We start from the raw sequence: 23765 nt of genomic DNA on the forward strand, positions 1-23765 counted from the left end.
GCGGACTGTAATGAAACATTGTTAACATTACAAATATAAAGTGCAGCACATAATTATGTTACCATACACTTACAAAAAACATTAAACCCATCATCAGAATTTAAGATGTGGTCCTAAACTTGCATTCATCCTCATGGTAGCAAAATGGTGGCATTCAACTTATGCAAATGTTCGAACAATGCTCTATGTATAAACAAAAGTATGTTCCAAGTATGTTCCAAGTATCTAAACCATAGTCATCATAAACCTTTGTTCTTTATATACAAAATATTATCAATCTTAGTCATTGTAAACCTATATGTTCTACTATTATACCATTATGTGATATTAGTCAATGTAAACCTAATCTAAAAACAATCTAAAAAAAATACATTCAAGCATTACATTTCCGTACATTTCTCTTTATTAATATCATTAAGATTATTCAAAATTACAGTTTTAATAACCATAAAAGAAAAAGCAATTACAAATGCACCACCCATGGAAACATCATTCACCATCAGTTTAAAAAATACAACAGTTTTTTTTTAACATGAATCATTTGGAGGCACACGTTTCATTGAAATGAATAAAGTGCAGCAATCAGCAAATGTTTATGCATCATGTACACCGCATAGGGTCCGACAGGCAGACCCCAGACCAGTCCATTTGGAAATCAGCATCATTTAACTGCATATATATAAGTGAATTATGATCTTTATGTTCTGTGGTATAGCGATAACCTTAGCAACATGTGTTGCATTTAAAAAAAAGCTAACCCATTAAGACCGGGAATGCATCTGTCATTTTAAGATTTCTTAGGCTATTCAAAAATAGCAGATCTACAAGCTAATAGCGCAGCACCGAGTGCCACGCTATGAGCTTGTAGATCTGCTATTTTTGGGGAAAATTATTAATTTGTGCAAATCTTTGAATATATATATTTTTAAGCGAACATTTGTAACTCAAATCTTTGCTTCTGGGGATACTACAAATGTCTTCTAAACATTTTTTTTTTAAACGTATGTTGCTCTAATATCAGTGGTTCTCCAAAATTATATGTATTTGGCTGTGGACCGCCATCTAAAAATATTTTGTTGCAGGGACCCCCAGAAGTTGTAACAGAGTAAAAATGTTCGCTTTAAAATTATATACTACATTCAAAGATTTGCACAAGTTTTCAAATGTTTTCAAAAATAGCAGATCTAAAGGTCGGTGCTGCGCTAAGAACGTGTATAACTGCTATTTTTTAATAGCCGAAGAAATCTTAAAATGACACACAGATGCGTTCCTGGTCTTGATGGGTTAAAAACAAATACGCTGCGATTCTTCTAAACCAGTTGTGGAGTAGGCCTACAAGAGCAGGTTCATAGGTTCAGAGCCGAAGACAGACACCACCGACTGGCAGCCATGTTGGCCCCACGGTCTAGCTTACGTGGTTGTTTCTGTACATTGTGTTGTCCATAACGTTACCATGGTGATGTTATGCAGGACATTATTTAATATTTAACAGACAACACTTCTTTTTTTTTGTTGAGAATTGGCAGCAACATGGAGGACATTCACAGACAGACAAGCAGCACACTTTCTGTCTGAAAGAGACAAACACTGTCCAACAGAGACAAACAATACCATCTGTCCCAACAGAGACAAAAAAAACTCCATCTGTCCAGTGACACTCCTGTTGTACAGAAGTGTAGTTCATCTAGTCATTATTTATGGCAGTGGTTCTCAACCTGTGAATTGGGGGGGGGGGGCAGATGACAGTGAAGTGACAATTTAAGGACTTAAGACTTTTTTAATACCTCAACAAAAAAAAACATCACTGCATCAAAAGTAATCAGCAAACTATCCTATAAAAACTGCTCAAACAAACATTGGCCAAATTGTCTAATGATATAAGAAAGAGGCAAAACAATTGAAAATAGCCGATCTACAAGCTCACAACACTTCGCTTGTAGATCTACGGCATTTTCAGAATATTTATCTGTGGAACCGAGTCAAACTAAATGTAATGCCTCAATTCCTACATTCCAAGTGCTTGTCAGGGTGGGGGGGTCCCCTGTTCAAAATATGATTATTTGGGGATGGGGGGGGGGGGGGGTGTCACGGCCTTGAGAACCACTGCAATAGAGACAAAAACACTGTCTGTTCAACAGAGACAAAAACACTGTCTGACCAGTGAAACTCCTGTTGTACAGAAGTATAGTTCATCTAGTCATTCTTTATGGCATTATTGTGATGAAACCTGAACCCAGGTCACAGCCTCTGACCTTGATAACACACATCTCTCACACACACACACACACACACACACACAAGCAGTTAGTGGCGTTATCATTATGCATTGCGTGGGACGGGACAGGACAGTTCAACCTGTGTTTGACCGAACACAACACAAGATTAGAACTAAAAGAACATTCACAACTACGGGGTTGTTTACAAAAATAGAGCTCTGTTTTTTTTCCCCCATTTCTGACATCGGTATCTTTCAGAGAAGAGGTGAGAAGCAAAGATAACGTAACACGGAGCGATGTTACAATACTGCTGGAATTCAATGAAATGTTTGTTTGCAAAAAAATTATAATGCACGATGACACTCAACACACAGATATGTCAAAACGAAAGGTTTTCTAGAATGAATATAAAATATTTTGGATAAACGGTCATTCCACTGCAAAAACCCAAATATGTATCATCAGATGCTAATCTCTATGATGACCAATAACTGTTTATATACTAGACAGTTTGTACTTTAATATTCATATTTAAAACATCGAAGGTAAAAAATAAAAAAGCTATGCTGTTCACAGCCACCCAGACAAGCTGTTATTACAACACACTATGATGTCATCATTAATTAGTTATTAACATTAATGTTATCCAGGATAGACAAGATATGTAAACACCTGCCTGTTTTTGGTGGTCAACCTTTGCTGGGTTTTCATGGTTAAAAGGGATAGTTCAACCCGATAGAGACTTGAATTCATGGATATCCTTTTGTTTTTGTCGCATTCCTAAGCCAATAATTTGATGACAAGCAGTGGATTCCGGTAGGAGGAACCCACTGCTCGTCATCAAATTATTGGCTTAGGAATGTGACAAAAATAAATAAATAAAAATCCATGAATTCAAGTCTCCATGGGGTGAGTAATCGATAGAAAAAAAGTTATTTTGGGGGTGAACTATCCTTTTACCATTCAGAACTTTGCATACCCAACACTGGTTGCATGATGCTTGGTCTAGATTCAAACAGAACCATGTAGTTTTTTATAAAACGGGGGGCCATGCATAGAGATGTTCTGATAAGAGTTGAGAGCTAAATCATGGTCATGGGGTCGTTGAACAACACCAGTTGAAAACCAGCTGAAAAAAACAGTTCTCTTCCACGTTTCAACTTGGTGATTGTGGAAGAGAAACTGACCTCAGTAACAAACTGTGTACAGAGTAACGGCTAATTTATACCCTATCACACGACGGGGTGTTGCTTGCCAACAAGAACAGACCTACAGACTATACACTATAGCAACACGTCGCTAGCTTGTAGATCAGTTCTGTCGTGCGACTGAGTACACATTGAGCTTGACAGAACCAGTGGTGGAAAGTAACTAAGCACATTTACTCAAGTACTGTACTTAAGTATAATTGAGGTATTTTTTACTTTACTTGAGTATTTCCAATTTTCTGTACTTTTACTTCTACTCCACTACATCTCAGAGGAAAATATTGTACTTTTACTCCACTACAATGATTTGAAAACTTTAGTTACTTTATAGATTTTGGGCATTTGAAAATAGCCGATCTACAAGCTCACAATGCATTGCGATGCGACGCATTGTGAGCTTGTAGCTCTGCAATTTTCAAACGATTTTTTAAACATTTGAAAACTTGAAATGGGACAGTCTGCATAATGAGTACTTTTACTTTTGGTACTTTAAGTACATTCTGATGCCAATACTTTTGTACTTTTACTCAAGTGAATTTTGAATTCTGGACTTTTACTTGTAACAGAATATTTCTACATTGCAGTTTGAAGTACAAAATCTACTTTTTCCACCACTGGACAGAACCGTCAGTCAGATGAAACCAAACACACAGACAAGAGTGGTTAGTGTCAAAAGCACAAACGAAAGGCAGTGAAAAAAAAAACACAGCTACGATGAGCGACAGAAAGCAACCGGAACAAACCACACAGATGCTTTAAAGATCGCAAAAAGAATAACATCACCAAGAGAATAAAGCCTGAGCTATACTTGCTTGCGCACCGTGTCATGCAACAAAACATCTAAACGCAGATCTACAACCTCAGCACATTGCAGCGTGATGCGTTGTCAGCTTGGGGATCTGCCATTTTTCTGTGCATGGCGCCGGCTTGCAAATATAATTCACCCTTAAGGGAATTGATTGAGACAACTTCCTATGCAAAGAACCATATCAATCTCTCTGATTACATCTTTAATTTGATTCTAATTGAGACAATTATTCTCTGATGGTGAAAAGATCATCTCAACGTGTTTAAATGTTGGCAATTGAAATGTATGTTTTCATGCAGGATATATTCTGTATGAGGAGCATGTGCACGAGAAAGTAAAAAAAAAAGAGAAAACAACCACATCTCAGGTCCAACCTAGACTGTGTGTGTGTGTGTGTGTGTGTGTGTGTGTGTGTGTGTGTGTGTGTGTGTGTGTGTGTGTGTGTGTGTGTGTGTGTGTGTGTGTGTGTGTGTGTGTGTGTGTGTGTGTGTACATTCGTTTGGAATGTCTTGGTTCGATGTTTAGGTCCTACTCACTCACATTTCAAATGTCTGACAAAATGAAAGGCAAGTTAATGAAGTAAAAATAATGAATATATGGCACAATGACCTGCTTTCTATCAATAATAATAATCCATAATATTGTACTTTCCTGACCTTTTCATGGTATTGACATTTACATTGTATGAACTGAAAAACCTAACAGTAACCAGAGAACAGCGGCTTCATTGCACAGTAACATAAATACCAGATCACTGATCCCGGTACTGCATTGTAACGGATACAAGAAGAGTGGGCACTAAGGTAGAGTGGGCACCTCCATGTAAAATTGGCAATTTATCCCAAAATGTTAAAAAATCTAATATTTGGAAAATGGTATTGTAAAGTAATGTAAAGTATACATGATTAGATCATGCTTGAACATTCGCCAATTAAGGCCTAATATTTCCACAATTGCAACAAATTGCTACAAAACTCCAATCATTTTGGCCATAAACAAGAAGTTTAAGGATCATTATCAGACCTAAAATAGTTAAAATTTAAGTCTGATAATGATGTGCCGTCGTTTATATTTTACATTACTTCAGACAATTTCCTTTTTTTTCGTTTCTTCTTTTTTTTTTTGACAAAATGGCCAATATTAGATCGAGGTGCCCACTCTTCCTTAGTGCCCACTCTTCCCGTTACCCATTGTAACTACTACTGGAACTATTGGAGCTCTTGAGTTTCCTTAACCTGGCGTCCTCCTGTCCTGGAGGGAGGGGGATAAGCACTTTGAGGCGCCAAGCAAGATCAGTCAAAAAACCTCCGTTAAAAAATAAAACATAAAGCTACAATGAGTCCCGGAACAGAACACATTTCAAGTATTTGAGCAATTAAAAAGACAAGAACTTGATGCATCTTAACCTGGTTTAGGGGCTTGTTGTTTGTGGGAGCTCAGGTAGTTAAATCAAATGCACCTAAAAGCACTTCAAAAAACAGACAAAATATTTTTTTGCTGAAATATTCTCTGCTCTCTCTCTCTCCTTCAACATATAAACACACCAGGAAGAACTGTGAGGAGAAGATGGTGATGGTCACAGCCCCGACCAGCTCACTGCGAGTCAATCCCATCCACCGGTGTCCATGTTGGCTCCACAGACCTGCTCCGTGGCCGTTGCCAAGTAACCCGTGATATTACGGTATAGGCCGAGTTGTACATGTTTTAAAGAGGTACAAACGCACAGCAGTCTCTTTGAGGTGCCGGCCAACGGTAAAACACTCACCAAAAAAAAATAAAACAAAGGATCGCCGCACGCTTCTAGCTTGTAATGCCCAACGTTTTTAATTGAAGGGCAGGGAACACTAAAATGCACCGAACAGTTCAGACAGCCTTAAAACTCTACCATGGCATGTAGAAGATGAACTTAAAACTCTGGTATAGAGTCATGTCATGGTTTGAACTCAGGAAACCGCTGCTACTTGGGAGAACTCAGCTTCCCACACTGCTTGTGTCTGAGGGGGGCTTCATCTGATCGTCTCTCTCTCTCTCTCTTCAGGGTCCCTGAAAAAGGCAGCTTTGCTGTCCGAAACACAATACATTTTACATGTTATTGTTCTCGGTCCTTAAATAAAGGTTGTGGCATCGCAAGCTACGAGGAGTGTGCCGCGACCCTTTGTTGTTTTTAGGCCTAGTTGTGCACGAATGACATGCAACTCCTCACTTCTCCTCTCAGTTGGAAGGATTATAAACAACGACAGGTTCCGCTGGGGAGGGAGGGGGTGGGGGGGTAGGGGGGCTAGTGAAGACGGCAGGAACATTTACTCTCTCCTGGTGAAACTCCTTATGTCCCACTGTCAGGTGGCTCCATGTGTATTTTTGAGTGCATTGTGAGTTTGCAGATCGTCTTATTGTCTTTTATTTATCTCTTAAAGCCATTTCCCAGTAGGGTGGGCACAGCCAGAGGCTATGGCTATTTCGGGGGTCCTTGGCATGTGGAAAAGGTTGGGAACCCCTGGTTTACAACACCATCCACAGGTCGTGACAGAGACCTCGGTACACATGGGGAGGGGCTGGGGGGGCGAGGGAGTTGGCGACAATGACTATATTGGGAATAAAATCAAATTTAAATTTAAAAAAAAAACTTCCAGACTCAGACCTGCGGCTTTGAAGACAGAAGGTACATTGCTCTGGACTGGACTACAAGGTAGCAAATGCTACCTATAGCGCTTGTTACTGTACATGCGAATCACAGCCTGCAGAAACAATGAAAACTTTAACAACTGACAGCACCCCCAGCAGACCAACAGCAGGAACTACAGGAGCAACAGTGAAATACTTTTATGTCCTGTCCCCCCCACGAGTAACGTCTACTAGCGATTAGGTACTTCCTGCTGTGTGTCTCAGGAGGTTGGAGTGCTGGGGAACATGCACTTACTAGCAGGTACCTGCTTTACACTCAACATGGTTCCAAATGACAAAATAAATGATGAATGTGGGTTTATGAACAAACCTCTGGTTCCACAGAGTAGTGATGGGTCGTTCATGATCGATTTGTTCAAAAGAACTAGTTCATTGCCGTGAACGAGTTCGCACACTTCCTGAAACTGCTACGTTCACGCTTTCGTTCATGCCCCCCCATCCCCTCCCCCCGTACACAGGACGGGAGGGCGGGCTGTACGCGCAACGTAATAATAACCCTCCCCGCGATGGTGTTTTTCACTCGAAAATAGCGCTACTGAACGAGAATGTGAACGAATCATTTGAACTAATCATTGCCGTGAACGAAATCGTTCGTTCACTGAAATGAACGTTTTTTTCCCACCACTACCACAGAGAGAGAGAGAGTGAGAGATAGAGAGAGATGTAATGGAAGGAGGGTATAGGACTAGTAGGAACAGTCGGGGAAAGCTGCGTGATTGGTCTCCCGAGCCGTCAGTCACAAGCTGCTGTCCTGTAGAAGTGGCTCGATGTCCTCCGTGTCGCTGGTGATGGTGACCATGGGGTTGGCGCTCTGGGCGTGCGTGGCGGAGGCGGTGCTAGACTTGCGGGCGGAGCAGGTGGTCTTGATGTCGGCCGATCGGTGGTGGTCAGGGATGAAGCAGGCGACCAGTATGGCACACAGGACGCTGCAGGCTCCGAACAGGAAGGGAGGACCAGGAATCACTGACTTCTAGAGTGAGCCAAGAGTCAGAGGTTAATTATATACACAGTACTATGCAGAGAGTCTGTGTTAAACAAGTGGTGTAAAGTAACTAAGTACATTTACTCAAGTACAGTTTTGAGGTCTTTTTAACATTACTGGAGTATTTAAAAATTTCAGTACTTGTACTTCAACTCCACTACATCTCAGAGGCAAATATTGTACTTTTACTCCACTACAATTATTTGAAAACTTAGTTACTAGTTACTTTTGATTATGATTACAAAACTACTTCAGCCCTATATACATTTTGGCCATTTGAAAATAGCCGATCTACAAGTTTACAATGCGTCGCATCGCGACGCATTGTAAGCTTGTAGATCGGCTATTTTCAAAATATTTTTTTAGAAATCTTGTGAAATGTGACATACTGTATAATGAGTACTTTTACTACACATTTTCATGCCGATACTTTTGTACTTTTACTCAAGTACATTTTGAATTACGGACTTCAACTTGTTTACATTGCAGTATTGATACTTTTACTTAAGTAAAAAATGTGAGTATTTTTTCCACCACTGCTACTAAACATTATGCTATGAAACATGTTTTTTTTCTCCACACACCCAAACTTGCACGGTTGCCTTTCTGCCACTATGTGTTTCAGTTAATTAAACTTGATGTAGTACTGTCACCACAGCACTCAGTCAGTGCACCATCTGTTTTAGCGCTTTAAGATTTCCGCAATGCGGAAAACGCAGATGGAATCGAGACTTAAAAAGGGGATGTCATGTATTAACAAAGATGTTAATACATGAGAACATGTTGAGGATTTAGAATAGTTTGTCCATATTAGACTATATGTCTCTCTCCTTATGAGAAATCTTGTCTCAACTTTGTGCGCCTTCCTTTACGTGTGTGAGTGGAGGCTCTAGCACATACTAAATGTAACTACCACTTCATATATGCATAAATGCAGAATTATCCACTTTATGAATCATCAGCATGCATGAATCAACAGCTAAATGCTTTTGCACATTTGTATAACTAAATGATGTTGTTTTGAAGTTTTATTAACACTACAAGAACCTCTTCCCACTGTCCCTTGAAGATTTATACATTATTTATAATATCTATTAAAATGTGTCCCCTGTGAGTCTCATGACACTGCGCTACTTGCAACAACCCTACTAATAAATGACGTGAGTGTATCTGTGTGTAATAGCATAGTTGTGTAGTCAAGGCAGTGCACCTACAGTACGTGTTCTAGCTTTGTGCAGTGTACCCGCGTGTTGTGTAGTTGTGAGTGTACCTGTGTGTTGCGTTGGGTCGGTGTTACTGGTTGGAGTGGGTTCAACAAAGTGGGTTCGTTGAGTTCCACATTAAACAGGAAGAAAATGAATCCGTAGAGAGCTGGTCCCAAGCCATTACACAGCCCTCTGATGCCAGTTACCATTCCCTGGACCACACCTGCACACACACACACACACACACACACACACGTTTATTATGTAACACAATAAGAAAGTAGAAAGTTGGCGGCTGAAAACACATAATTAACAGAAACAGAGAAACCTTCATGCAAATAAAACACAATGAATTGAAACAATAGAGCACAGAAGTCCTGACGTCACTCGTTCATCCCCTGGGTCGCGGGAGTAATTTCTCTATGGAAAATAACATTGGGTCATCTTAGAATCGTCTCATATAAGACTTGTGATCCAAAAATAAACAAACTGTCTCAGCAATATTGTCATGGAGGTGGCTTTGTATCGTTTATGATAGTCAGTCACTCATATTTGATACAGTCTGTTTGTGGCGAAAATGTAACTAATTCGGCGGAAGTAACATTAGCGTTTTCTCGCCGTCAGTTGATGCTTCATATCCATAAGAGTCAAACCGCCAGCATCATTTGTTTATTTTTGGAACACAGTTCGTATTTGACGTGATGGGAATTCAGTCTATGGGAATTCAGAATGGGGGAAAAAAACGCGACCCAGGTAGGATGCGTGAACAACGTCAGACTTAAGTGCTCTATTGAAGATTGTGAGAGCTAGACCGACCGACCGACAGACAGACAAGTGTGTAGTTACCCTGCTGTTCAGGAGAGGCACATCGAGAAACCAGAGCAGAGACGGCCGGGAACGTTATGGACGACATGGCTGCTACTGTACCCGCTGCCCACATCATCCTAACACACAAACACACACACAATTTATTTACACAGAGTCATTGTTCATATTGATCAATCACAGTGTTCAATCATAAAATCAATAATACATGCATCATGTGTCGATACGAATATATATCTTTGTCTCTTTTCTTCAACCTGCTGCAGATGCCTGGGAGAAATTGTGTCCCCCAAAAAACTGTCAAATTTAATGGAACATTCCATGCATTTTATTGGAACAATGTGGCTGTCCTACCAGCAGGTGGCACACTAGAAGACTATCATTCCCATAGAGGCAATATTGTCCATTTTACGGATGAGTAAAAAATGGTTCATGTCCAAACTTCAAAACAACTTCATCATTTAGTTATAAAAATGTGCAAAAGCATTTACCGGTAGTTGTTGATTCTGTGCATGCTGATGATTCATAAAGTGGATAGTTCTGCATTTATGCATATATGAAGTGGTAGTTACATTTAGTATTGCCCAGTTCTGCTTGTCCATTTGATTTGCCCACATCAATGTAGGTGCTGCTATACCAAATGATGCACTGAGATATCTGCTGAATACTTCAATTATTTTAGATAAAGGTATCTATACATGTAATCGTATTAAAACACAGGCCTTAGTGGTGGGTTTCTAGCAATGTAATGTCACAGACTTTGCCTGTCTTGTCTAGGTCTTGTATTTCTATGTGTTATGTTCATGTTCTAGTTTTCATGGTTCTATGTTCTTGTCTTCCCCAGCTGTATTGTGTAATCAGTCCTCATGTGTATATTAGTCTTGTTCCCCAGTCAGTCCTTGTCGAGTCATTGTTTGGTGTCACATCATGTTTAGTGTTGTATCATGTTGGTTAATGATTGTGACGTTTTCCCTGTTTTCCTGTATTAAATCCCCAATCATGGGTTTGAACTCTATTTCTTCCTGGCTGTCTGCATTTGGGTCCTCACCATACCACCAGATCGTAATGCAAATCACTGATGTATGTGGAAAAGAAAACACTGACCATTATTGGTGGCTTAGAATTGTTAGAAGAGTATATTGTTATAATTCTGTTAACTTGGGGCCTTACCCTAAATTTTGAGCCTGAATAAATCCTGATGGTTCAATGCATCAATTCATTAAGTGCATTTGACAGGGGTAACACTAAAGGCACGATGCGACGCATTTTGAGCTTGTAGATTGACTAATGTCACAACTTTTGCGTTGCATCATCATACAACGAAGTATAAAATAGAGCTTAATATGACAAGAATGGAGAGCTGTATTCAATGCCCAGTAAAGTGGACGACATGAGAATAACGGAGTGCTGCTAGCAGTTGAAATGTGACACATGAAATCTTGGGCACTGCATTGTGACATTAGGGGCTTTTGCCATTAACACAGAGCAGCAGTCAGCGCAAACGAGGTTAACACTTCATTTTGTGTGTTGGGCGTCAACTCCACTTCCACAGGAAATGATCGAGCGTTTCGACACAGTACCACAGATCTTTGGCGTTCACATGCAAATTCATGTTTGACACACACACACACACACACACACACACACACACACACACACACACACACACACACACACACACACACACACACACACACACACACACACACACACACACACACACACACACACACACACACACACACACACACACACACACACACACACACACACACACACACACACACACACACACACAACTGACCATGGTTCTGATCCAAAGCCGTACCAGGCCAGCTGGAAGATCTGGAAGCCAAGACCCAGCATAACTGTTTTCTTATTACCTATAGTTCTCATTAGAATACTGAAGATCACCGTCTGAGGGAGAGACAGAGAGACAGACAGAGAGACAGAGAGACAGAGAGACAGAGAGAGAGAGAGAGAGAGAGAGACAGAGAGAGAGAGGCAGACAGACAGACAGAGAAATAAATCCCTTGTCAATTTCACGGAAATATAACTAACAGTAGTGGTGTAACATCTGGATTGTTGTTTGCATCTTAACACTTTCATTACTATACATTTGCATGTAAAGTCTTCACAAAACTCTTAGTAACTACTAGTGCACCCGATCAAAGCTATGTACTGAATTGCATGCACCACTGAAACTTAAGAAATGTCTTAACTAGTGAATCTTTAGTAATGGTGTGAATGGTTACTAAGAAACATCTGCGTAGCTACATCTAATTGTAAAGCAATCAGCGACATTAATTAATTGCAGCATTAATTGCAGCATTATGAGCTTTAACAGAACTTCTCTGAAATTATTGTTTCAACACACCACAGTGACATATCATTTCCTATTGGCAAAATATTAGAACACTTTGCCCAATTTCACATCTGGTTTTAGAGGTTAGGTAGGGTTAGGAAATCTGGTCTAAGCTTGCATCTACTTTTTCTTTAAACTTTTTATGCCAAACACTGATTGTAAAAGTGCACAGTAGAAACTAAAGCTCACACAAAAACAATTCTCATGTAATGTAACTTTACTTCAGTCTGCTCCCTCCTTTCTAGCTGCCTACGCACCATGTAAATATAGTTGAGTGTATCTGAACTGTTGTGTAGTTTTGATTAAAGCAGAAGTTGTGAATTACAACAGTGTTTGTGGGCTACAATCTAGGCCTATTGTGGAACTGTGAATTAGTATTGGTAACAGCATTAATCCTGCTGCTACATAGCTAACATGAAACAGTGTAATGCACTCAGAGGGCCAGCCAATATTAAAAGTCAAAACCAAATCAGATAATGTTAGCATGTCAGCAAACAGAACAAAAGCAAATGTCCTCTGATAACTATGACAGCTGCGGGTAGTGGACAGATGCTGCCCTCAATACTTTTTTGCAGTTAGTGTGGTGTGTAAGGCAGCTGCACAAAGGGTACGAAAAGGAGATGATGGGACTCCCAAAAAAGGGGCATTCGCCAAAAAGACAGCTGTTTGCATCCCTGATTACCTTGTAGTGTTTCAAAAACTGTGATGACAGGTTGATTAAGGTTATTTTATATGTAGCGTTGAAAAGGAGAAGAGCCTGCACACTATGACTAGAATTTAGACATGCATTAGACAATGTTTTGATCCCAGGTGTCGAAATCTGCAAGGTACACCTTGCGTACAGTTTAGTTGTTACTAAATATTTACTGTTTTGAACTAGCTTGTGTGGTGCTACTGATTTTAGTGTTGTGCGTTTTACTTGCATGACAATTAGACATAGTAAGCACTTAATTTGGAAGTTTAAAACATTAGGAACATTTCTGTTATTGTTGTCAGTTTGAAATCGTCCAGTAGAGTATGTTGAGGTTAAAAGAACAGTTCATAGTCATACCTGGGCTATAATAGACAGGATTCCCACCATGGCGATGAAGGCAGCGATAGCAGCAGGTGAGAACTCTATCACCTAGAAGTCATAGAAAAAAACAGAATATTTTACAGGAGACTGATGCAATATGAACTGTAAAGTGTATGACAGCGTTACCCGTCTGTAGCTTACCTGTCTCAGGTATAAGAAGAAGCTTGAGTATTGTCCAGCCTCAGGTAGGTATGAGAGGAACACTGTGACACAGATGAGGAGAACGGTGGGGTCCTTCCCCACGCGACGCAGAGACTAAACACACACACACACACACACACACACACACACACACACACAGTTTTATTTCTCTACCCACCCCAAGGCAATGACAGGGGAAACACTGGACTTACAGCAAAGGGGTCAGTTTAGGCCAATGGTTCTCAAACTTTTTTATTTGAATCCATTAAGACCGGGAACGCATCTGCGTCATTTTAAGATTTCTTTGGCTATTCAAAAATAGCAGATATACAAGCTCATAGCGTGGCACAGAGTGCCGCGCTATGAGCTTGTAGATCTGCTATTTCTGAAACATTTTTAACTCAAATCTTTGCTTCTGGGGGTCCCTGGAACAAAATATTTTACAAATGTTGCCTTTAAAAATTATATATTCAAATATTTGCACAAATTCTCACGGTTTTTCAAAAATAGACGATCTTGTAGATCGACTATTTTCAGCATGCAACCAAGTGTAAAATCAGCCACTACGACGCCATCAACGCCCGCCATTTTAGTCGATTAAATCAACTGTAGATTTAGTCGACTATAATCTTATGATATTTAGTCAACTAAAACTAGACTAACAGTAAAACATTTCAGATGACTAAAATATGACTAAAACTAAATGGAATTTTATTCAAAAGACTATTGACTCAAACTAAATGAAAATTTGCTGTCAAAATCAACACCGGTTTGTAGCTGCTACAAAAGCTACAACAGCTACACATAAGTTGAGTTGGTTTGAACTTCAGCTACAAATCGACAGATATTCTGTGTATCTTTTGTATCTGCCAGTGTCTGTGAACGCAGCATGCGGGTTCCATTTGTACGATCTCAGAGTTAAAGCCTGTAAGGGTCCGTTTGGTTTGTAACTCAAACACTTAGATGGAGATCCCCCTCAAAAAGGACCCCTGGGGATCCCCGGACCACCGGTATAGGGGTTAAAGTTCATATGAATTCACATCGTTTTAGGGGTTAGTGATAACATGAACTGACAGCAAGGGGGGTCAGTTTATGGGGATAAAAGGTCCTGTGAACTCACAGCAAAAGGGTCAGCCTGTTCCCAGGAAGGGAATCCCCAGTTGGCCAGTCTCATCTTGTCTGGCAGTGACTCTGGGACCACGAAAAACACGAAGGCTATGTCCACCACGGCGATCACCGTGGCGATCAGCACCACCAGGCTGTCGCCGTAGTTGGCCGACAGGTACGCCCCGATGGCCGGACTGGTCACCAGACTGGCCGCAAAGGTAGCAGACACCTAGAATAATGATAAGAAGAATCTTTAGTGAGGTATATGGTAGTATATACTGATGGCAGATTTTTGCGTCCGATGCCGATCCCGATTTTCCTCGGCTCACCCGGAGAGACTGACCCCGTTCAAACGATTTACAATTACAATTTAGGCATTAAGCAGACGCTCTCAATACATCAAATGCATAGAGATAGAAATATAGGATCATAGGTAAACCAATAACCTATCATCAGTCTAAACAGTATAATAAAAAATAAATAAAAGATCTGTACATTGAAACTATACAAACTATAGGATGCCAGGTCAACAAATGAACCTTGTATCTGTCTACATAACATGCTATCTAAATTACATTTTACCGTTGCATAACCCTGCAAGTTCGTCAAGGCTATTCACCTGTTTCCTAGGCTGTGTGTTTTCCACTTCCTGTCGATTTGATCCTATGAAATACAATGAAACTGGTCAGATGACCAATGATATCCAATGAAATCGACAGGAAGTGGAAAACACACAGCCTAGGAAACGGGTGAATAGAGCAAGTGCTTTTGGCTAAGGTGGAGTCTGAAGAGGTGAGTCTTCAAATTACGGCGGAAGATTGGGAGTTGAGTCTGCAGTTCTAACTGCAATGGGGAATTCGTTCCATAGTTTGGGAGCCAGAAGGGAGAAGAGTCTGGGACGTGTGGAGCATTGTTCCAGATGTTTTAGGGGAGGTTCTGGGCTAAAGGCTAAAGGCTAAACAGGGCTAAAGTCTCCATAACATAACATATAATGCAGTGCACTAAAATAGATAGAAGTAATGGTATATTTACCAGTCCATAGGCTGTGCTCCTCTCATGTTCCTCTGTGATATCAGCCACGTAGGCAAAGATGACTGAGAAGGTCACAGCAAAGACCCCTGATACAGCGATCAAAGCAAAATACCACCTACACACACACACACACACACACACACACACACACACATGCAGAGAGACACAGGTTAAGTAGATTATTCAGAGAGATCACTAAAGCGGTGTAATTATTCCTCTCTTCTTATTGTTACGATAGCCCATGAAAAGCTACAATGCATTTCCCCTACAAAAAAGTGTGTTATAATAATAATAATAATAATAATAATAATAATAATAACAACAAATAATTTAGTCCCTACTCCTTGAGGTGTGTTTGTCACTATATATGTATATATAATATATATACACATACGTGGCATTTGTCCACTGCATTTACCCATAATCACTAGGAGCAGTGAAGGAGCCATTTACTCTGGGAGCAATTAGGGGTTAAGAGTCTTGCTCAGGGACACATCGACACATTGCTGGCCTGAAATCGAACCTGTGAGAACTAGGGCCTCTGGCTGCCCAGGCGGCTCACTAACCACTCAGCTATGGCCTCCCCTGTGTTCCATCTAGCCAACAATAGCCAGCCATAATGTAATTTGCAGCCTTGAACGAATGTGTGATATCTGTAAATATCTAATCGTTATCTGGATAATTGATATGGTGTTATTGTATCGTGATAAAGCTTTTACAATTTTTTGCTTCGAATGCTATCAATGTATTGAATGGGACATTATCACGTTTTATCAGACCATTGATCTGATAAAATCAAACAGTAGCATTTCCTTTAGAGACGTCATAGAACTCCATTGTTGTCCAACCTTAACACTTAAAATCTGAGTCACAGAGCCAAAGTGTTGCTTTGTTCATCATAATTCATCACAATGAACACAGGCATTGTACTGATCCAGGAACAACTTCATGAAGTGACAGTGATTTGCTATTTTGATTTCGGTTTCTCATAGACTTGAATGTAAAGAAGGCAATGGGCACTCAATTGATGACTTAAAAACAAAGCGCAATCACTATTTCTTAATGAAGTTGTTCCAGGAAAAAGTACCAGTGCCTGTTTTTATCACTATGCATTCTGCTGCTCAAAGCAACACTGTGGCTCTGTTATTTGTCTTAACAGTTTTTGGTGTCCGGCGTGCCAAAGGAAGCAGACGTGTTTTGGCATGCTCAGCAGTCTTGTCCCTTTTTATCTTTCTTTGTGTTGTGACTCCTAACTTTTCCACTATGCTTGGTGTCAGTTCAAGTGATAGTAGTAGGTGTAAATACCTACTCCTGTACACACACTGGCTTTTTATTGTTTATTTACTAGTAGTACCTATGCTGCTACCAACATCTATGGATTCTATCGCTCATTTTGAATTGGATTGATGCCATCAAGATAATTTCATTGTACACTTGTGTTCAATGACAAAAAATAAATAAAAATCCTAGCTGTATCACTTTTTCTGTATCAGTCCTCTGTTTCATAACTGCTGTACCGCCGTGACAACTGAATTTCCCCTGCAGGATCAATAAAGGTCTATCTATCTATCCAGCTCTATCCATCTTATGACTTGTGGATATGAGCCGTTTTCCCATTGGCTAGATGGAACACTGTAAGTTTTGTTAGTTTCCTAGGCTATTTTGACCTTAAGAAACAAATAGAAAGATGCCAGAGTTGTGTGTAAACTACAGGTCGTCAGTCTATTATTGGTAAAACTTTAAATGTCTAAGTATGAAGAAGCTTTTCCCTGCATGGCCTGGGGGTATTGTAGATCAGCTTAAACAAAGGCCTCATTCCTGCACATGTAGCAAACAGGACACAGGATAAAGTACAGTTTATAGATCACATTATCGCTGTTGACACCTGTGTTCAAATGACCCAATGGAAGTCAATAGGAGGACAATGCTATCAATACTATTATGTGGACTAGGACTGACTGGTGTACCGACTGATTCACTGGTTTACTAATCTGTCTGAATGATTCACCGACTGACTGGCTGGCTGCCTTACTGACTGCCTGCTTTACTTACTCGCCGCTTTGCCGACTGACTGCTTTACTGGATAAGCCTGCTCCCTGAGGGCTGATCTTTGCCCCTCAAGTCTCTCATATGAGAAGCATGTGACTGAACAGCACACAGCATTATGTTGGCACTGTTCACTGCCACAGCTTCAGCACCGAAGCGTCTCACTGACTGACTGACTGCCTCACTGTCTGTCTCTCGGTTTCATTGACTGAGGCGACACAAAGCTGGAAAACAAGATCATGGGCCTTACCCATTATCCCTAAACTCAGTTGCCATTTTTTACAATTTTTTAAAAACAGTCAAATAGTTCAACTAGCCGATCTACATCGATACGTTGTGAGCTTGTAGATTGGCCTAGATTTGAACTATTTGAAAATGTTTTAACCCATTAAGACCTGGAACGCATCTGTGTCACTTCTTGATTTGAGCTAAAAAAAAGCATTATTTTACACTTTGGCTATTCAAAAATAGCAGATATACAAGCTCATAGCACGGCACCGAGTGCCGCGCTATGAGCTTGTAGATCTGCTATTTTTGAGAAATCATGAAAATGTGTGCAAATCTTTGAATATATATTGTTTTAAAGCAAACATTTTTAACTCCAATCTTTGCTTCTGGGGGTCCCTGGAACAAAATATTTTGAGATGGGGGTCCGCGGCCAAATACATATAAGTTTGGGGGTCCTTGACATGAAAAAGTTGAACACCACTGCTTTTTCAGAAAACTGTTGGGATTTAGAAGACATTTGTAGAATCGGCTTCAGGTCTTAATGGGTTAATATGTAATAATCATGTCTATGATTGGCTGTGGGTCTCACACACACACACACACACACACACACACACACACAGTAGTCTCACCAGGGGCTGAGTCTCATCAGAGGGATGGGAGCACACGTGAAGAAGACCGTTATGAGGAGGAAGGACTTCCTGCCCCACACATCTGACATCGCACCAATCAGAGGGGCCGACAGGAATGACAGCAGACCCTACGCACACACACACACACACACACACACACACACACACACACACACACACACACACACACAGTCAACTAAAGTAGTGTAAAACATTGCAGGGATCAGCTCATAAATTATTCTGAATGAATTATCATTCATCATATAAGACCTTATGTTCACCGTTATCATTAACATACAAACACAGTTCAAATAGTAGAATATGGATTTTATTTGTCAATCACTGTGTTAGGGATGGGTCAGGTACACTGTGTACTCAAAATATTCACTATCCGTTTAAGACTGATTAAACCAAAAATTCTAATTAATAAATAAATGTAATATTAATTATTTAAATGTTACATTTAATTGTTCTTAATACAATTCCGTCCTACTCTAGCAGTTCTACACGCTGGTTCTCTTTTTCAAAGCAACTGGCGGCAGTTCTTCTGACTGGATGCACATTAAATTGGTTGTAGAAGTGCTTGGTTCAATTATGAGACACACGCCGCACTGCCTACCAAAGCAAGGTAGCACCGATAGGCACCAGTAGTGAAGGACTCACAAGTGAAAACGATGCTTCAGGCTTTAGGGCATGCTACTCGGCCCAGAGCCGTAATTTTGCTGGACAGAAAGACGCCACAAAATCTATATTAACTTCAAAGGCACGGGATAGGCGGTGATCGATAAATCCCAGTTAAGTTTCATTTCAGTGTTGAAAGGCTTGGCTTTTAAAATAAATGACAAGCATAGCTCCGAAACCGTAGCTGATAAAGAGGAAACAGGGAAAGCACTTCCAAACATATAGATGACAAATGACTAACTTTATGCAAACTCTGTTCACCGAGTTGTCTGTCTGCTCGCTGCACTCAAGTAGGTCAGTTAGTTGTGCAACGTACAGTACACCTCAATTATGCTGTTGGTGTGACCCAAGGCTTGCGATGTGCACTGCAATGTTACATCTATAAATATGACATCATGCTACGGTGAGCTGCGGATAACCCACAACATTCCGACGTGTACACGTTTACAAACAATACCTAAATGCCCATCCCTACACCTGGTTGATTCACGTCTTCAGCATTATGAAAACACAAATAGCTGTGCCTCTGTCGCCGTTTCCCTAACACATAGATAGATCAGACCTACTACTTTAAGTCCACAAACGACTACAGTACATCCCTTAGGTCACATACAGTACTAGTATTCATACAGCATTATTAGAAGCTGATCTCAAAGTTCTCATGTTAAGATAGTAGGTGCCCCACAATTCTTCATTATGATGTGATTGTAACATTAACAAGGTGTCAACCAATTTACAATTTAGCAGACACGCTTATCCAGAGCAACTTAAAAAAGTACAAGAGTAAGTGGCATGCTGAACTGGTCAACAAGCAACAGACATGGGATATTTGTCAGTTGTTCCTTACCTTCACTCCCTGAACCAGTCCATTCATCAGAAAAGTGTGACGAGGAAAGGTCTCATGGAGAACCTGAAGAGGAATAGAGAGGTGGAGGGGGAAATGGAGCGAAGAGGAGAGGAGGAGAGGAGTGAAGAAGAGAGGAGAGCAGAGGAGAGAAGTGGAGAGGAGAATATAGAGCAGAGAAGAGATTTCATTCCCATGTTTCATGGGTTGTTTACATGATAAGTGGTGTAACAAATTACAAAGCAAACACACATAAAACATAGTTTTTTATGTCTCACACACAGACATACACACATATACACACACACAGTGTAAAAATAATGTATGTGTTTTACTGACGGTCAACATGGGGGTGGTCAGCAGCCCCCAGGCGAAGAACTCCAGGAAGATTACAATGACCGCATGACTGACCCTGGCTCTGCTACCACCAGACTAGAGAGAGAGAGAGAGAGAGAGAGAGAGAGAGAGAGAGAGAGAGAGAGGGGATGAGAAGTGTGTTAGTTTAAACAGGAAGATAGTTATGGAGAGGAAGGTATGGAGGGAATACCGTAAGTAAGAAAGAAGGATGGATGAGAGAGAGGTGCAGGGGGGGGAAGTGGGAATGAAAGTGAGAGAGAGAGCAAGTGAGAGAGCGCGAGAGTGAGAGAGCGAGAGAGAGAGAGAGAGTGCGAGAGCGAGAGTGAAGGACATGATGGAGAGAAGTAACCACCAACATTATTAATTCATTCATGTGGGTTGTAAGCTGGAAAGTGGAAACCAGTCCATTGTCTCACTCTGCGGTCATTCCAGTCCATACGTACTGTACTGTAGTGTGACCTCAGATGTTTTCCCTGACATCGGGCTGATTTCAGTACAGCAGAAGATAATAGATGTGGGTTTTGAATGGAAAGCTAACAAGAAACAGTAAAACGCAGCTGACATGACATGAGTGCAGTCTCTCTCTTTAACACTACTGTTTTACGTTTGCCTGTTTATTAATAGTTAAATAGTGATTAGTGACCACTACACACCTTATGATATCAGCCATCTTAGAGGTGCCACATTTCGGCAAACGTGACAAAAATATTAGCTGAACATTGGAGATGAAGTGTCTACCTACCAAAGTAATAATAAATAAATACCTGAGCAACTTGCTAATTATTACTTTATTATTATTTTATTAAATCTAACTAACTATCGGATATATGAGGTTTCCACCCGACAGAGACAATATGCTACATATAGCAACATAATAAAAAAAAAAAATCTAAAATACTAAATTGTGAGGTTGACATTGATGTTGCATAACAGTAGATCTTATGTCTGCTGTCTAGTTTTCAACACAAAACCAATCATTGGTTACCAATGCGACAAACAGTTCTATGGGATACTTCTGGATGACTGAACCCAAGGAAAAAACCCACTCGATTTACTTCATTCTTTAATGATGATAAGGTGCAAACATGCAAGTAATTCAGTCAGTCAGTCAGTCAGTCAGTCAGTCAAATTTGGTTTCGGTTCAAATTTGGTTTCACTTCCACTTTGTATCAGCAATAATACAAAATTAAAAATAAATAAAGAATGGCAGCAATAATAAACAGTAACAAACAAATAAAGACTAGCAAGCTAGCAGCAATAATAAACAATGAAAGAAAGCATGACAATTAATAGTAAGAAAGACACTATCACAGTATGCACAGTGAAGTTATTAGTTAGCTAATCTGTCAATTATTATTGCTTAGTTTTCTGTAAAGCACTTCTGCTTTATTTATTTTTGTATTATTATTTTTGTTGCTCTGTGAAGCACTTTTAGCTGCATACATGTCATGAAAGGTGCTATATAAATACAGTTAATCATTATTATTATTAATTGAATTGACAGATTGGTTATTAGCCAGTCATAGATAGAATAGTCTCAGGATGTGAGGTGATTATTGCTGCTACATGTAGCTAAACAATGCAGGTTAACGTAACAAACAGCTGTCTAAACACTGAACACATCTGTACCGTTTGCTATGTGGGGGGGTTAGCAGCATACCATTTAGAAAGACACTATTACAGAAGTGCAGTTGTCAGTTAATCCAGTGGTTCTCAAACTTGTTCATGTCACTTGACACTTATTTGCCCGCGGACCCCCATTTCAAAAGATATGCCAGCGGGACCCCCATAAGAGAAGATTTTTTTACGGCTCTAGCAGGGATTCTTAACCATTTTAATTTCAAGGACCCCCAGTTTGACATGCATTAGGGCTACAGACCCCCATTTAATGGCATTTCTATCACTTGGACCGCAATTTATATTGTAAAATCTATGTCAATTTAACTCTGAGAGTGTACAAATGGAACCAAATGGACCCATTTAGCTGGGGGACCCCCTGGAACTCAATCAAGGACCCCAATGAGTTAATCAGTCAGTTGAAAACTAGCATTACTAGCTGGTATAGCCCGGATAGTAGTAATGCTGGATTAGCCAGTTATCAGATCATAGATAGAATTGTAAGTGAGTGTCGTTGTTATAGCCAATAACAAACAAACAGCTGTCTAAACACTGAACACATCTGTACTGTGTGTTATGTTATATGGTGGGTTTACAATTTAGAAAGACACTATATCACACAATACGCACAGTGCAGTTTGTCAGTTAATCACTCAGTTGATATTAGCATTGCTAGCTGCTTATTAGCCAACCATAGATAGAACATAGTCAGTGCCATGTTGTTATAGCCAATATAACAACAAACAGCTGTCAAAAACACATCTGTACTGAGTGTCACTGTGTTATTATTATGTGGTGTTAGCATACATTAGCCACCGGCCAATGCTAATGACTTACAGTTCCACGGACCATCATGATGTCATTGGACTCTTGTTCCTGGACCATCTCACATCGTTGCTTCTTCTTCACGCTGATGTTCACATCGAGTCCATGTAGACAGTGTGTGTGCGGGCGTGCCGATTCTTCCAGCGTGCTGTTTGTTGGTCCGTGTGTTTTAATAGTTTTTAGTTAGCTTTAGCCCCCGGATGGATGGATGGATGGATGAATGCTAAAGTTGTTAGCCTACAATAGCAGCCTGGGCTTTGCTTTGGGATCCTTCTCTAAATTCCTGTGCTCTGATTCGCAGCGACCTGCTGGTGGAGTGAAGTGCTGCTGTGCCACACACACGTGCGCGCGTTTCGCGATGCAGCGTAGCCCGCCCGACCCGGTGGAAGCTATAGTTTCGTCCTGATTGATTGATTGATTGATTGATTGATTGATTGATTGATTGATTGATTGATTGATTGATTGATTGATTGATTGGTTGGTTGGTTGATTGATTGATTGATTGATTGATTGAAAAAAAAAAAAAAAACAGTTTGGCCAAAGAAACACAGAAAGTAGCCTACAGTTCTATACAAGGTCTGCTAAAAAAAATCCTTATGGCAGACCTTGTATAGAACTGTAGCCTACTTTCTGTGTTGTTTTGCTTCTATAGAAGCCATAGTGCTTTCTTGGGGGTTTTTTTAGCCTAAAAGGATTAAACCCAAGAAAGCACTATGGCTTCTATTGGCTTGTTTGTTTCCATTGGTTGGGGTCCTGTGTATTCAATTCATCGAAACATTTCATGACAAACAATAATATACAATACTATGCAAAAACATCATGTAAACGAGTAGTAATCAAGAAGAAAAGTATACAGTAAACAGTTTTTGGGGGGGGGGGGGGGGGGGGG

General features: G+C 40.3%; 1 protein-coding gene and 1 long non-coding RNA gene across 3 annotated transcripts in view; both read right to left on the reverse strand.

Moving 5' to 3' along the window:
- Positions 1-385: 385 nt before the first annotated feature.
- LOC308089546 (hippocampus abundant transcript 1 protein-like) lies at positions 386-23170 on the reverse strand. Of its 2 annotated transcripts, none has more exons than XM_080434334.1 (12): positions 22889-23170; positions 20417-20509; positions 20081-20143; positions 18553-18680; positions 15647-15761; positions 14628-14843; positions 13508-13621; positions 13343-13414; positions 11731-11843; positions 9948-10045; positions 9167-9324; positions 386-7881 (listed from the first exon to the last, which is right to left on the reverse strand). In XM_080434334.1, the coding sequence occupies exons 1-12, from the start codon at positions 22934-22936 to the stop codon at positions 7651-7653; spliced, it is 1449 nt and encodes a 482-aa protein (XP_080290460.1). In that variant the 5' UTR covers positions 22937-23170; the 3' UTR covers positions 386-7650. The 2 variants fall into 2 exon arrangements, with proteins under 2 accessions (XP_080290460.1, XP_080290459.1); XM_080434333.1 differs by having other exon boundaries at positions 386-7884.
- LOC308089548 overlaps positions 386-23765 on the reverse strand; it is a 204518-nt gene continuing 181138 nt past the window's right edge. Inside the window, exon 2 of the long non-coding RNA XR_013933522.1 lies at positions 386-3608. This is a non-coding gene — a long non-coding RNA (uncharacterized lncRNA). The remainder of the gene's footprint in view (positions 3609-23765) is intronic.

This window comes from Gymnoscopelus braueri, assembly GCF_963280865.1.
Source record: "Gymnoscopelus braueri genome assembly, chromosome: 7".
In the NCBI taxonomy this organism is placed as follows: Eukaryota; Metazoa; Chordata; class Actinopteri; order Myctophiformes; family Myctophidae; genus Gymnoscopelus; species Gymnoscopelus braueri.